Below are 15651 nucleotides of genomic sequence, written 5' to 3'. Positions count from 1 at the left end.
AGGGACATCACCTGTGGTTTTCTTCTGTCCTGGTCCAGACAAAAACCCAAGATCAGACCAGCTCAGGTGAGCCTGGAGCTATCTCTGCCTCTGATGGCTTTGCCTGGTAGCCAGTGTCTGTGGAACAGGATCCATTGTGATACACACTGCAGTTCTTCCACGCAAAAAGCAATAGATACCTCCACTAACCACTAGGTTGCTTAGGAGCAGTTCATCCTTATACTGAGTATAGGGAATAATTCATCCTTACACTGAGATATTCTGGGAATATTGCAAATTCCAGCCTTCCATGGCCATTTTTCTGGGGGGTAGGCGGATTTGCATACTTCCTAATTCCCTGCTTATTCCAAAAATAGATCTATATTTTATATTACTCTACACTTAATTTGAACTTTTATTTTGCTTACATAGTAATGAAATCAGTTTACATAATAATTCTCTTGTTCCCTTGACACTCCTTATTGCCTAGACATGCTGTTTTTTGTTACCTTAGATGAACCATTAATTGGAATCCAATGTTCTTGGCAGGAGTACAGTCACAAATGACAGTGTCATACATCTGTGCTTACTGGGGGAGGAGTGTCTCAATTTTAAAATGTGAGCAGTACCTCCAAATAAAATCCGTCTTAGAAAACAATTTCAGATGCAGTCTGTTGTTGCAATATACAGGAGAATAAAAAGTTATTCAAAAAGTAATTTTCCCAGAATATAGCTGGGAGTACCTTTTCAGATGCCTAGGCATTAATATTTTCTAGACTATTCTCTATACTTTTTGGGGGGAGCAGATTATCAGTTTGTGCTTTCATGTTGTGCAGCACTGAGTGCAACAAAGTCCTGCTCCATGGCCAGGCCTCCAGGATATTATGGAAACAGAAACAGATACCCACAGAGTTGCTGCACCAGCACCCACATTTTTACTCTTCGTTTCATCTGACTACAAAACAATGTCGTGGTTATTGTTGAAAACAAAGTTTGTGCTGTTTAGCTGAGAAATGTGGGGAAGTCTCCTCCTCACGAAGAAGAAAATCCGTTAATGGCAGAAGAGTCATACTGATGGATGGCAGTGAGAGGTTTCCCCATCTTTGCTTCCAGTAGAGTTTGACTTGATGGAAAATAGCAGATCCTGCTTCAGACCTGTCAGCTTCTGTTTGGGGGTCGTGGTGTTTCAGTCATTTCAAAAAAAAAATCCTCAATTTGTCCTACTTTTCTTAAACTGAAGCAAACTGAGAGCTGACAACTGTCAGCCCCTGGACCTGATTGGGCATGGTGGCTACAGGGATGGTCACGAGTGCCCAGAGATCAGATGCCACACGGGATGCTGAAGCCATAATCTGGTGTATGTTTAAATCCAGCACTGTTCTCAGAAGAAGGGATTTTGTCATCTCCCCAGCCTGGTCACTTCCCTGCTCTGCTTCTTCCCTGTGCCAGCTCATTTTGCCCTTCAACCTCGCAGCAAATCGCACTGGGGCTGTCCCCTGCTCAGTGTGAGTGGCCACGGACATCCACAGCCACCACCTGTGTCTCTCTTCATTCCTGCCCCACATCTCTTGGTGAACACCTTGCTATCCTCTGTTAAAAGGGACTGTAGGTCCTCCTTGCCACAAGCCCACCCTCTGGTGCCCTGCTTGCTCTTCAGCTTTGCAAAGCTGAGCAGTGTTACCCTTTCTCTGAAGGCCCGCTAGAGATGCTTTCATGGCAGAGATGTAGCTGCTTCAGTACATGCAAAATCCAAAGACCTGGAGATGAACTCAAGTGCCAACACCACCCAGAGTTGAGACAGGATGGGGGGAATAACAAATAGAGTTCATGAATTCCTTCCAGAGAAGTTAAAACTTTACTCTTGGGTGAGCAGCAGTGTTGAGGTGCCTTGGGGACCCTCCCTGTGTTGGTAACAGCCTGGGGAGCCTGCAGTGCTGGGGGACATTTCCGATGTGAGTCTGGGGCTTGCTGCTGAGTTGTGGATGTGCTGTTGGCTTCTTGGAGGGCAGACTAACAGCAGGATCAGAGTGGGAGCAGTCTAGACAAAGTGTCTATGTGATGCTTTAATGGCTGAAGTGGGCATTGAGGCTTGATTGACACACCTGGTGTTAAACATCATTTCTTTTAAGAAGAGGCAAAAAAATGTGGAGGCTGTGCCAGGGCTGCCTTCAGAGGATGTTTGCCATTGTTTTCCTCGCTGCGCATTCATCTCTCGAGCATCTGTCTTGGATTGACTGCCTTGGAAAAGGCATTTACAAGTAGAATTGAGGAGAAGTGGACTTTAAAAGCCAAATATGGGTTTTTTGTTGTAAAGCAGCCGATAGATAGCTGGCAAGACACCAAAAGGTCCAGACACTAATCTAATTGTTTACAGCTCATGGAGAGATTAATCCACAAGATTGGATGCCCTCATTTCCTTTACGCATTACAATGAATGTGTGAAATGCCAAACCCCATGGGGCAGCAGCAGAGAGAAAAATGGCTCCATTTCAGTGTAGTTATTGTTTCAAGTTTAGAAATATATTGATTTTCTGGGGGTTTTGATAAGAATATAAATGCAAAATGCCTTGCTTAATATCAGAGCATTCTGGTTTCCTGGGCTCAGTAAAACAAAATTGTGTTTTCTTCTTTTAATGTAAAGCAGTGCTCTGCAAAGTCCAAATCAAACATATGACATAAAACATACTGAATACACAGTGAAAATGGGCAAACCTGCCTCCAGATGTCCAGGCTGGTTAGCTCTGAAAAATCTTGGCTGCCGTGAGATGCTGTGCATTGGAACAGAAAAAGCTCTGCAAAGGGAAGAAGACCACCCCAGCATTGCTTGGGTGACCAGCAAGGATAAAGCCAGCGCTGCTGAGGGGCTGTTGCAAGCAGCGTGCCTGTGAAATGGGCTTTCTCTGAACTGAAAGTGTAACTCAAGAGCAAACAGAGCTGCAGGGCTGTGCCCGCTCTGAAGAGGGAATGATTCAGTAAGATGAAAACACGGGCAATCTGCTGGGTGTGCTGTGGCCACCCCCTGTGCCCCTGCACTGGCGTGGCCCCGGCACCGAGGGCAGCGCTGGGCAGGGCACTGTGTCTGGGAGGAAGGGGATGTTTCATCCTCGTGATACCAGTCACGCTCCTAGAGATGCTGACAGCAGCCGCCCCTCCTGCCCACGAGGAAAATTACCCTGGCTTGGACCAGAAGCAAGATTTGGGAAGGCTGCATGGAGACCGGATAAATAACGCCGTGGTCTCTCTGGCTCGCTGGCCAAAGCAGAAAAGGTTTCATGAGCAGAGGGGGTGTGTGCATGTTTGCAAGCTGGTGGGCCCAGAGCTGTTTACGGGTCATCGTGATATTTTGTTGGTGAAATTTTGCTACAGTTGCAAAGAATTTTCAAAAAGCTAGTGGGACCGAGATATATTTATTCCGATGTTGCAATACCTGGCACATTTGAGGGAAGAAAATTAATATCCTTAACTAGTCTTTGCAGTGTTTCTAATTCCTTGACTAAGCACGTCCTCATATATCATTTTACTTTACCAGCTTTTGGGAAGAAGAGAATGTTTTGCTAGTCAGGGCTTGTTTTGACTTAGCTTTTAATAATACCAATCAGCACCATGTTGCCTGAAAGTCTGAATCTGACAAAAGTTTAGTTTTAAATGGGCTGCTTTTATGAGGTCATGTGTAGACTCATTGCTCCTGAATCAAGATCATAAATGTGTAATTTTAATAATGTTCGGTGAGAATAAGTATTTGCATATCCTTGGAGAAATTCTTCTCTGCTGCATAGTTCAGCTATTTCAGCCATGACGTGGCAGGGGCATTTCAAGATCTGCATGTCACTTAAAATACCGTACTCTGCAAGGGAGGGCAGAGAAAGGAGTAGTGCAAGTAATTATTTTTATTTTGCAGTGCAGTATTTCCCCCAAGGTAGAGAGCAACAGTACCATGTCAAAACCCAGGATTTCTGTGGTGCAAAAAGCAGTTTGGGTGTTGAGTTGAAAGCTGGTGATTGCTCTGGGTGAAAGCTGCACGAGGACTGATAGGAGGGAGGTGATGGCATAGCTCAGTTTCAGTCCTTTGTGATTATTTCTGGTATTCTGTGTGTCTTACGGGGTGGTCAGCACAGGAGGGCTTGACACCTGGCACGAGGCCACCCGTGGCTCGCTGTCCTGTGTGCCAGCCCCCGTGTCTCTCGTGCAGGGCGTGGAGCGCATCGACCTGCCGGGGCTGCGGAGCCTGCGCACGGCGCGGAGCCTGGAGCAGGGCATGGTGCTCACCGTCGAGCCGGGCATCTACTTCATCGACCACCTCCTGGACCAGGCCCTCCGCGACCCTGCGCAGTCCTGCTTCATCAACAACGACGTCCTGCGGCGCTTCAGGGGGTTCGGCGGGGTGAGTAACCCTCAACCGGGGGCTTTTATTAACTGGCTTTCTCTCTGTTTGCCCTCACTACCTACTTGAGGAGAAGTCTTTTGGAAGTTGTAACGTCTTGCACATGAGGACTGCTCCTGAAGCAGCACCTTGAGTCATTTGGACCATTTCACCCTGCAGACAAACTGGGCTTTTTTAACTCTGATTTTTAAATGCGATTTTGTACTAGTGATGTTTGATTAACAATAGACCCCTATTTGCCAGCTGACTGAAATACCCTCTGTCAGCACTATACAGTGCCAGGTGGGTGTTCTGTCTAATGTGTGAAACGTGGATCTTATGAAATACAAGACTGAGATCTGCAGCCCAGAGTTGGCTTCCTTGACAGCAGCACAGTCCAGTGCTTCCTTCCGAGGCAGAAGAGCTCGATGCTGTTCAAGCTGGGGAGGCAGCAGGTAAAATCAGCAATAATTGCTCTGACTGGATTTGACAGAAAGGCATGAAACCTGTGCCCGTAAAGCCTTCCCCTATTTTCCAAAAGAACGGCTGATGGTCTTCCCAAGCACCCGTGCTCAGGGTGACAGCTCAGGCAGCAGCGTGTGTGCAGGAAGATTGGCCAGCTCGGGAGGTAGAGGTGATCTGGGTGACCATTCCCAGCTGCTGGGCAAGCAGAGAGGCCTTGTTTGTCCTCGCTCTCCAGGGCGCATATCCCATTCAAAGCCACCGCCCTCACAGAGCGCTCAGAAGTTGCAGTGGCTTCCAGTGGGTTTTTATTTCAGCAGGGCAAGCCTTTGAACGGTGCCACATTGGTCTCCAGGCTTCTGTGTTCCTGCACAGAGGAGATAGAGCAGGCAGCTGCCATGCCCCGTCCTCCTCATGGCTCTTCTGCTCAGTCTCAACGCAGCTAACAATCACTGGCAGCAGCGGTGATTTTCTGGTATGAAAAGTCACTCATTAGGAATTGTCTGCTGCTGCCATTGACTAATTTATCACTGTACCCCAGCCGTGAGAGGGTAATTGCTGCAGCACTTTGGTCTGTGCTGCCTTTGAGCCACCAGCCCTGACAGCAGAGCTGTGTGTGCCCCCACCAGCAGTGTGAGCCAGGCGGGCTCCTGGGCAGCCACTTGGGGTGGGTGTGCAGCCTCATCCAGAGGCATGGGACATCACCCTTGCTGATGCTTCACTCGCTGCTGAGCTCTGGGACAGTGTCTGTCTCTGTGTTGTTTCTTTATCACGACTTGCCAGCCAGCCAGCTGAGACACTGGTGGAGGAAAGGCAGCTGACTCTGCATTTTCTGACTGTGAGCACTTTCTGTACAGCACCTCACACCGAAGTGTGTTTTAAAGGAACGCTGCACTCTGCTTGTGTAGGTTGACACCATAATGCAAGCAGGTTTAACTGTCTTTGCTTTCCTTGTAAATGGCAATTTTTTGGCAGTTGAATTGATTTCTGGTGAGTTTTCTGTGGAATTGCTCAGCAAAGCTTATGTTTTTCCCCGACTTGCTGGGAATGCCCACTGCAGCTCGAGGTGTGCCCGTGGCTCACCTGCTGCCTGTGGTTGCAAGGAATAGGAGTAACAGCACAGGATCTCTACTTTGCTCATAAATTGCTGGATCAGGCACTTTTGTTCCAGAGATTTCAAGCAAAGCCTAACTTTCTCCCCTGTTTTTTGCCTAGCTTCCTGTAATGATGACTTGTAAGGAGCACTAGCCAACGAACTTTGCTAAAAGGGGGAGCTGCCCAAAAACGATTGAGCAAAAATCTAAATCTCCAATCCCCCTGTGAACAATACATTTTACTTAGAGAGAAAAAAATAATAACACACACGTACCCTGAGCCAGATGTTGTCACTTGATTTTGTCCAGGAGAAGAATGAAAATAAAATCTGAGACTGAAGTACATCTGAATATTTCTGAATGCTACAAAAAAGCTGAATTATATTGCAATCAAAATAAATTTTTCCATCTTTACAATTCTGATTTGATTCTGCATAAATAGAAGATGCAGTTTGTGCTGTGTAGCATGCTTAGTTATCTACATGCTGTTCCACTCTAGGTTATCCAGAGGGAATGAATCTTTCTCTCAAGAGCATGCCAGAAAGCTTGCTTTCTATGGGATTAAAAAAGATCTTGTGGAGCCCAGTGTTTTTACTGAGAAATATTAATGGTACAGGGGTTAGTATTGGTGTCAGTTCTAGCTAAAGAGCTCACTACAGCCAGTCCAACCTTCCTTCAAGTTTTAAAAAAAATACATTCTACAAAAGGAAATAAGTAGTCCATTTCCCTCTACAAAGCTTAGCACTAATTAAAATGTTCTTAATTTGGTTTAGTTTAATTCACTTCAAAAATGAACTTACATTCACCAAAGTAACACCACTGTAATTCTGAGTAAGACTGTCCACACGGTGGATTTTAATTAATTCACCTTGAATTCGTGTCTTTTTTGGGCTTCGGATAATTTTCTTGACTCTGACAAGTCTCTGCATTGAGAAGCCAAATTCTTGTGCCGTGCCCAAAAGGACCAGCCTGTAGCCATTTATTGTAGTTCGTGCTGCCTGGTGTCAGCCACGAAGAGACTGTCAAAGCTGCAGGAGCAGGGAAGAGCGAGGGACGGCGAGAGGTTCCCTCTGCTGCTCTGCACACGTGGGACAGGGCCACCCTCCTCATCCCTCCAGCACAGACACAGCCTCTGTGGCTGTCCCTGCTGCTTGGGGACCTCGTGACTTGGGCTTTTACCAAACAAGCAGATCCCTCTGGGGGCAGGAGAGCAGGTGTGCTGGGGATGCCGCCCTGTCTGCAGCCCCAAACTCTTCGCTTGAGCTCCGTCCTTGAGGTGATCCGTTCTCTGGGGAAGGGCTGCCTGCCCTGTCCCAGGGCACCTCTGTCTGCCTGGGCTCCTCAGAGAACAGGCTGTGCACTCACAGGGATGTGCCTGGGATTGTACAGCCTGCTCGGGAAAAGCAGCTGAATCCTCGGGGAAGGGGAAATACCGACTGCAAATGCTGCCCTTTAGGGTTTGACATTTCCATTCTTCCTAAGCTGATTACTGATTCATGCAGTTCATATGATGTTTTCTCAAAGACACAGTGAAACCATTCAGTCTTTTTTTTTTTTTTTTGGCCTTACACATTCAGTGTCTGTTCAGGCTTTATTTTTCCTTAGGATTTGTAGAGCTAGCACTAGACTTAATATGTGAAAGCCCTAAGTGACTCTGGGAAAATACTGAAAGACAGATAAATGTCAAATAGATATTACTTTCTTCTGTTTGTAGATTCTTCTCATTTAAAACTTAAACAGATTTACAAAGCCCAGGAACTTGAAGATCTGCTAATATTACAGTATTTTCCAAAACAATAGTACTTCCCTTACTCAGAACAAATGTTAAACCAAATAAAAAGCAGGATATTTAGCTGCTTCTGCTTTTGTTTCAGAGAGCCATGTAGTTGTCTCTGTCCTGATTTTTATTTTTCAGCAGGTTAAGATCTGTTTCTGGGTTTATGGTGAAAGTGTATGGTGAAATGAAATAGTTTACTAGGCAAGAATAATATGCTCATCTGCTTTTTAGCATTACATATTATGTAGCAGTAGTAGTGCTACACAGCATTTCTTCCAGAGTTTTCCTAGGAAAGCAGTTGTCACAATGGAGATATTTGGCTTTCTTTAAAGCTCTTTAAGGGAACTGATAGGTGCAGGCAACCCAAAAACTGCTACTAGTTGCTTACAAACCTTCTATAACCATTTTCTCTGAAGTTGTCGAATTAATATAATTAATTTAAGGTAAGAGCAGTTCTTCCTAACCAGTAGTTGATTGCTTCTTTTTGAGCCTGGATGAAGGGGCTGGGCACCTGAAGCTTTTTTTTTTCACAGCTATATCAGTCGATCTGATAAAATACGTGGCCTCACCCTACCAACAATTGATCCACTTCTATAAAATGTTCCTATGTGAACATTTGAAATAAATGTTCTCCTGACTTGCTTGAGGATTTACTTGTGAATAAGATTTGCTTGTGGCAGGAAGACGAGCAGCATGGGGTGAGAAAGAGTCATTGTGCAGCACAGAGCCTGTTGGCCTCTACAGAAAACATCTTGGTGCCACCACGTGTGTGACTGCCTGTCCCTGGGCTTGATGTGAGGGCAGCTCTGTTTCCCAACCAGTCCCTCTGTGATACAGAAGTCAAACTCTGCGGGTTTGCTCTGTTAAAAATGATTGGCAAGTCGATGGCCGAGTCAAAGCAAGTCCCCTTGGCCACACTCGTGTGCCTCTGTAGGACACCAGCTGTAGGAACAAGCACTTGGGGCACGTGTGTTAGTTCCCTTTGTGTGGCACCACGTGTGGCCATGTCCTGGCATCACTTTCCAGGCCAGTGTCCCATCCTAAAGTCCTGCAGTGATAGTATTGCTGCTTTCTACACCCATAATCAAACAAATGCTCAATAGATTTAAAAAAAAAGGAGACATTTCGCCAGTTGCCTTTTTTGACATCTGGGATCTGTCATCATGCTAATCTGGACTATTTAATTGGCCAAAATCGTTTCTTGATTCTCAAAAGTCTTTTATATATATCGTCATCCAAAAGAAATTAATGAGTTCTACAACTCCCCTTCCCTTGGAAGGTAACCCAGGAGGCCCTGGGGAGCATGACTGTATTAGTAAGTCAGGACAAAGTGCGAGGCTGCGTTCAGAGCTGACAGCAGCCATTTAACTCCTGTGCTGTCCTTGGCTGTGCCCACACAGCCCTGCTTTGGGACACAGTTGGGACCATTGAGTCGAGCCACATGATGGCCTGTTGCTGGTGTTGGGCAGTTGTGCAATCAGGTCTATCTAGACATATCATGCCACTAGCCTTGATTAAAAAAAAAGGCATTTTAGGGACGGTCCTGGTGTTCCTAGCCACTGCATCTTTGCAGGAGTGCTTTTTTTGAAGTGTGCCATTTCACACCAAAAAAGCAAAACCTCCACTGGGGTGTTTGCAGGATGCCCTGAAAGCTGGGGGTGCAGCAAACATCACACTTCAGTTTGCTTTCCTTCAGGCTGTGCCTGATTCCAAACCACTCTGTAGCCCTGAAACAAGCAGCACTGATGAACAAAGAGCCTGCAAAAAGGGACAGCTCTGAGAGCAAGTTTCACAATCACTGTCCCCACTGGGAAAGGCAGTCCCAAGCCGGCGAGCCTTGCCAGGCAGATCCGGCATCTTTTGTCCATTTGGACAGAAGACAAGATCAAATGATGGGCTCTCCTGTAGGGAAGGTTTTGCAGGTCCTCTGAAGCTGCTTCTTGCTGCTGCTGAGTTTAAGCTCAGGGTGAAGCATGGAGGGTGTGGGGGAAAAGAGAAAGCTAAACCATTTCCTTCTCCTTGAGAGCCTGCGTTCCTCTGCAGTCAGGCTGCTTTTAGGCAAAGGAAAAGTTGCACTGAGAGTGGGAAACTTGTCTTCTCTGTTGTGGCAATCACCTATTTCAGGTGAGATTCATTCTCAGTAGAGGAAGGGTTAGATCCTGAGAAAGAGCTGGTGTGTTCCTACAAGTGAATGGGTAAGGCCGTGTGGGACCAGTGGCTCTATGTACCTCCATCTACGTCCCAAAGGCCATCTGGAGTTGCTGGTGGTGAGCAGGCTGGTGTGGCACTCACCCTCCCCCATTTGGTCACTCTCAGTTCCCCACCTTTGGCAGCTCCAGCCCCCTGTGTGCTCTCCTCATTCAGGATGTCTCACTTCTCATCTCCCCCAGGATCTCCCTTCCTGGACTCCTTAGCCAGCCCCATCTCTCCCCATCATTCCAGCCCCAATGGAATAATTGTCCATTCTTTGTCGATCCTCACTGTGCCTTCCTTTCCCTGGTCTCTTTCATCACTTTATTTTCCAGCTCCCTTCTCCATCCTGATTTTCTCTTGTGGTCTAGATACGGTACAGCATGGACTGACACCTTGTCCCACTTGTTCTTCGCCATCACTGTCAGGCTTTCATCTGCTCTGCTTTCAAGTCAGTCCATCCCTCCCAAAGAGTGTCGAGGTATCAGTGAAGGCATGAAATGTTGAGCTGAAAAGCACAAACTATATTTTTAACTTTTTTTTTCGCTAATTTTACTGGTTAAGCAGATGAGCTGTGGCTGATGTGTCTCTGTAGCAGACACACTGGGAAATTTCAGCTAAAGCAAGGGAAGGTTTGTTAAGCTGGCGGTGCTCTCTGTGTAGGCAGAGTCAGCTGTCCAAAGCAAATGTGTGAACTCAATGGAGTTCGTTTATTTAATTCTGCTTTATAATACACTTAACTTGATACCAAGTAAAAGCAATAATCTGGCAAAGACATCATTAAACAGTTTAATAAGGACTGGATGACTCACTCTGTTTGAACAAACGGATTATTTTGCAATCAGAAGTACAAATGTTAACCAGCTTTATTTTTAGTTGAAAATGTCAAGAGGTCAGAAACAATTAAAGCAACTGTAAGGTGGGAGTACCCCGGGTTTGTGTTCTCTTGGATTTACACCTTACTAAAATTGCTTTTATTGCAGCTTAGGGACTTAGCAACATTTTTCTGATAAGATAACGGGAATGACTGTGTAGGCACATTTACTGGTAAGAAGAGATTAGAGTCAAACAGAAATGGAGCACGCTTTTCAGAACAAGAACAAGAGCTGGAAAACTGAGAGGATCTGCTTTTTCCTTCCATGAGTTGAAATGTAGTGGTTGTATTTTAAAAGGAATGTCTGACCTGCTTAGGACTTTCTCATCAGCTCAAAATTCGATGTTTGGAATATCAGCTACAAGCTATTTCATATTGCAGTCCCTTCTTTGGAAATTTATTGAGTTTACAGAAATGTTTAAGTGCAAAGAGAAGCTGCCTGCAGCGCAGAACAGGACAGCTTTGAGAACAGGCACTGTGGGCATCAGGAGGCGCAGTCCTTAGCAAGCCACGTGCTAGCAATGCTGGAGGCAAATCCAGGGGAGAATGTTCCTTTTACTGCTCCTGATGTCAGGGATTTGAGATTTATTGGCCCCACGTTGCAGCCCCCTGTTGCAGCATCTGGCTCAGCCTGTCCCTGCTGTGCCCAGAGGCACCGCCTGAGACACCTGAGGGGTCACCCCCAAGCCTGTGTGACCCCAGGAGGGTGGCAGGGGCCGGTGTTGGAGCCTGCACAGCCTCTCACCCCAGCTGGACTGCCCCGTAACCGTGTGCTCTCTGTGACAGGTCCGCATCGAGGACGACATCGCGGTGACAGCCACTGGAATGGAGCTGCTCACGTGTGTCCCACGTACTGTGGAGGAAATAGAGGCTTTCATGGCTGAAGGCCAAGGCAGTGCCAAGTCGTTTGACTGCCTCTCCAGCCCAAAGCAGTGAACTCCGGAATGATCCTTACTGCCTCGACTAATCAGTCATCGTTCTGATTCGATGCTGCAGCGTAGAAAATAAAGTCAATCCAATTCTTAATAGCAAGAGAGGCAGGCAGGCAATTACCTGGAATAATTCGTTCACTAAAATCCAAGGCAGAAGGCTTCAGCACTTGATACCAGGTAACTCCACTGCTGCTGCTTGCAGTCGGCAGTTTACATGACCAAGTGCCACCTAAATAACCCTGCTGCATTATCAGTGGGGCTTGTACTTCTGTCACATCTCAACTCAGACTTTTCTTGCAATTAAATCTGGATGTTGATGATCGAGACTCTAAAATACCAAATGCTGAAAGCTGTCAGCAATTGTAGTACTCAAGTCCTTTTTTAAATTTCATCACAAGTACTGTGAAAACCAGAAGAAAAATAATCAGTTGTTCTCAGTGAACATAATGGCACTATTTTTCTTACAGATCTTATTTCAGTATCCATGGAGTAAACAGAATCAAACTTTTATTAAAATTCACCTTGGCATCATTTATGTTGACAACTTTGTGATCATTGTACTCTTCTGCTCCAGTTCCTGCTTCTTTATCTGACCCCACTACCAGTTTGTGCTCTGCAAACTTGGACCCTTCACTAGCCGGAGTTTTCTGCCCTGGGTAGTGGGTGATCCTTCACCCACAGCCCCATGCTTATTAGATTTGTCCATCTATTTGTTCCTTGAAAACATAGATTGCTACGGTGTTCACAACCCTTAGAAATTGCAGGAAGAGAATATCTTTGCTTCAGGGCTCAGGGTCATTCAGCAGCATATGCTGTGCAGCATGATAGAGTTATTTTTAATTGTTCAGTGTTAGCTGGTTCAGAATTAAATAATATAAATATTATTTGGATACATTACAAGCGTATTAATAGTGATCAAAATTATTTTCCATTCATGCAAGATTTAAATTACTTTAAATTACACAGAGAAACCTTTCTTTACTGTAGGTATTCATCAATCTGCAGGACAATAAATGCATTTCTTGCATCATAAAATGTAGTTGCTGTAACTACATAAGACTCCTGCTCAGTCTTCAAGGCACAGTTTGACTGCAAAGCCACAGCAGTGTCAGGGCCTCTCTGGGTGTTACCGCTTGCCAGACGAGGATTCTCCCTCTGAAGGGATCAACTCACTCATCTCAGCATCTGGGTGAGCCATCTCAGTTCTGCTGCTCACTCCAGGGAGCTGGCACATGGGTGATGGGACCAGCTGTGAGCTTCTGGGTGCCTGCAAGGGCCTGTCTCACATGGGGTGCACAACACGACGGGAGCTCGGATGGTGTCAGAAACTACTGTGTTGCTGCCTTTGTGCCCCACCCCCAACTTGATTTCGGTCTGAAATAATTTGCTTTAAAATTGTCAAATGTGTTGCTCTACAGAGAGCTCTTTTTGCTAACTGGGTTGATCTGTGTGACAAGAACCTGCTCTTTATTCATAACAGCTTGGTGACCCATTGCTGAATAGGAACTGCGTGTTGGAGACCAAAGAAACATATTGTGAAACAATCCAGAGGACTTCATTCTTTATGTTTAATGTCCCTCAACTAACAAATAAGCCTATTTACATTTTTTTAGAGGTTTCTTGGCATTGATCTGTTGGAGGTAAGTGCAGGAATTCTTGACTGTGAAGGGGAAGAGGTGAGGAGGGGACGGTGTGAGATCAGCAGCTTGTACGTGCCTCTGTGCTGATGCTTCATGCTGTGGTGAAGCCTTCAACCTCAGAAATGTAGCACCTGCACAGAGGACATCAGGCTTTACTTTGGTAGCTTTGCAGATCAGAGACCCCAGAGACTGCTCTGGCATTGCCCTAAAACTCATTTTTTTTTCAGTGCAAGGCAGTGCTCACGGGCTCAGCCTCTCTGAACACACCCAGGGGATGGCTCACTGCTTTGGGCATTCTGAAACCTACTCTTGCTCGGCTTCAAGAGCAGTTACCATTTTATAGTAACACTTCACAGATTTTCAAAAAAAAAAAAAGAGAGCTTTGGAATTGTTTCAACTGAGCCATAACCTGAGTGTAGTTAACAGGCCTTTCCCTGCCTGTGATTAATCTTGGCAAACGCCGGGCTCTGCTGCTGCAGAACAGGTCGAGCAGCCCCGGGAGCGGCAGGAGCCAGAACCGGTCCTGCCTCCACATGTTCCAGCACACAGACCCAGCCCCGGGCCGGGGGCAGCGCTGGCTCAGGAAACAGCTCCCGAGTTCTGCCTGCTCGAGATGTGCATGTGTTTCAGTCTGGGATGGTGCACCCTCTCTCATTTTCCTTCATAATCAGGCCCACGAAGTTGGTGGATATAAATTTCATGCTTCCTTCCAGATGTCTGTTCTGTAATTGTGGTAATTTTTATCCACTTCAGCAAAAAGTGAATTAGACCTTATTTCTAAATTAAAAGGGGGGGGAGAGAGGGAGGATAAACCGTTACAAAAAAAGGTAAAGTGATATTTAATAACATTTTAAATGTACTAGTGGGTTAAAAACACCGATTATGGCAATTTTTTTTTTGACAATGTTATGATATTTTATGCTGTCACTATCACGTTGTCCCAAATGCCTTCTCCCTTGATGCAAACAAGACTTGGTAGAGTGGCACCAAAATAACAGAAAGAGTGTTATGCTGAGCGAGTTTGTGTGTTTAGAAAGGCATGAGCACTTCTGAACTGATACATGTAAATTGGTTCAGCGAATTGCTTCAGCTCGATGGGGCTGGGCACATCGGGACTCCCCTGCCACGCAGGTACACTGCTGCAGCTGCAGGGTGTAGTTAAAGGGGTAGAGCTCCCAGTGCTTGTGGGGGCTGGAGCAGACCCCTTCCCTTAGTGGCACAGTGAGAAAATGGGAATAAGGTTTCCTGGTGCTGTAACACCCATTCTTGTAGCGACAGGCACTGAATTCTGTCACAGACTGTAGTTAAAAACCATGTGTCAAGAGGAAAACCTTAACTGAAATTTTCTTGTGTAGATGTATTTATTTCTTTCGGAATAGAGAACTGTGCAAGTCCCCTGGGTGTGGGTGTTCTGTGCCTTGCAGCAGAGGGGTGACACTGAGGCCCTTTGCTGTCCCTGCACCTTGGGGCAAAGTGCCTTTGCTCCTCGGAGCTGTTTTGGTTTGGAGTAATAAACTGATGTTGGGTTGGACACGGTGAGCCTTTTGCTGGTACCACCCTCTGTTTTACACTGCTGGCCTTGCTGGTGTTGCTGGTACTGCTCATTTTCCTATCTCACTGCTGCTTCCCGTAAATTGTTATCCCAGCCCAGAGAGCCTTTTGTCCCTCTCACCTGAGGGGGGGAGCAGCTGCCTGGGGCTTTATTTCCAGCTGGGTTTAAACCACAACATGGTTTACCAAACAAAGCCAGAGCAGAGGCTGCTGAGCCAGAAATGTCATTTTGCAAACAAATGACTTTTCATAACTCAGTGGTTTGTTTTTAAACAGTAAAGAAGTGGAATCAGAGCTCTCAGGAGTAACAGGTGGAGAAGTCACTGTCCAGAAAGAGTATTACTCCCACTCAAAAGAGATCTAAGAAATCCTTTTCACCAAAATCTGAACCAAATCCCAGAGATGTGGACTTCTGACTCTTAGGGGAGGACCCCACATTGGCCTGGCAAACCAACTTCAGGACACCGGGGCCACACAGTCCCAATTCACAATGTTATGATATTTTATGCTGTCACTGTCATGTTTTCCCAAATTCCTTCTCCCTTGATGCAAACAAGACTTGGTAGAGTGGCACCAAAATAACAGAAAGGGTGTTATGCTGAGCAAGTTTGGCAAGCTCTGGCCTTTCCACCGGAGGTGCACATTCAGACAAAACTGTCGTGAGTTTGTGATTGCTCCCATGGAGCAGGAACCTGAGTGCAAGACAGGAACAGGGCACTGATTTTCTGTGTGAGCTGAGCAACTCTGCACTTGAGGGACATAAACAAGGGACAGGAAAAATGAGGCCAGCAC

At 46.1% G+C, this 15651-nt stretch overlaps 1 protein-coding gene across 1 annotated transcript in view; it reads left to right on the top strand.

Moving 5' to 3' along the window:
* Positions 1-12201, top strand: part of PEPD (peptidase D) — a 111471-nt gene extending 99270 nt beyond the window's left edge. Inside the window, exons 11-12 of the mRNA XM_027905610.1 lie at positions 4169-4360; positions 11523-12201. Coding sequence (XP_027761411.1) covers positions 4169-4360; positions 11523-11672 — 342 coding nt within the window. The 3' untranslated portion in view covers positions 11673-12201. The remainder of the gene's footprint in view (positions 1-4168; positions 4361-11522) is intronic.
* The last annotated feature ends 3450 nt before the right edge of the window (positions 12202-15651 follow it).

Source organism: Empidonax traillii, unplaced genomic scaffold (assembly GCF_003031625.1).
Source record: "Empidonax traillii isolate 1590-97213 ecotype Southwest subspecies unplaced genomic scaffold, ASM303162v1 scaffold1176:size335168, whole genome shotgun sequence".
Lineage (NCBI taxonomy): Eukaryota > Metazoa > Chordata > Aves > Passeriformes > Tyrannidae > Empidonax > Empidonax traillii.
The sequence above is the reverse complement of the archived record's forward strand: the minus strand, read 5'-3'. Positions and strand labels throughout refer to the sequence as shown.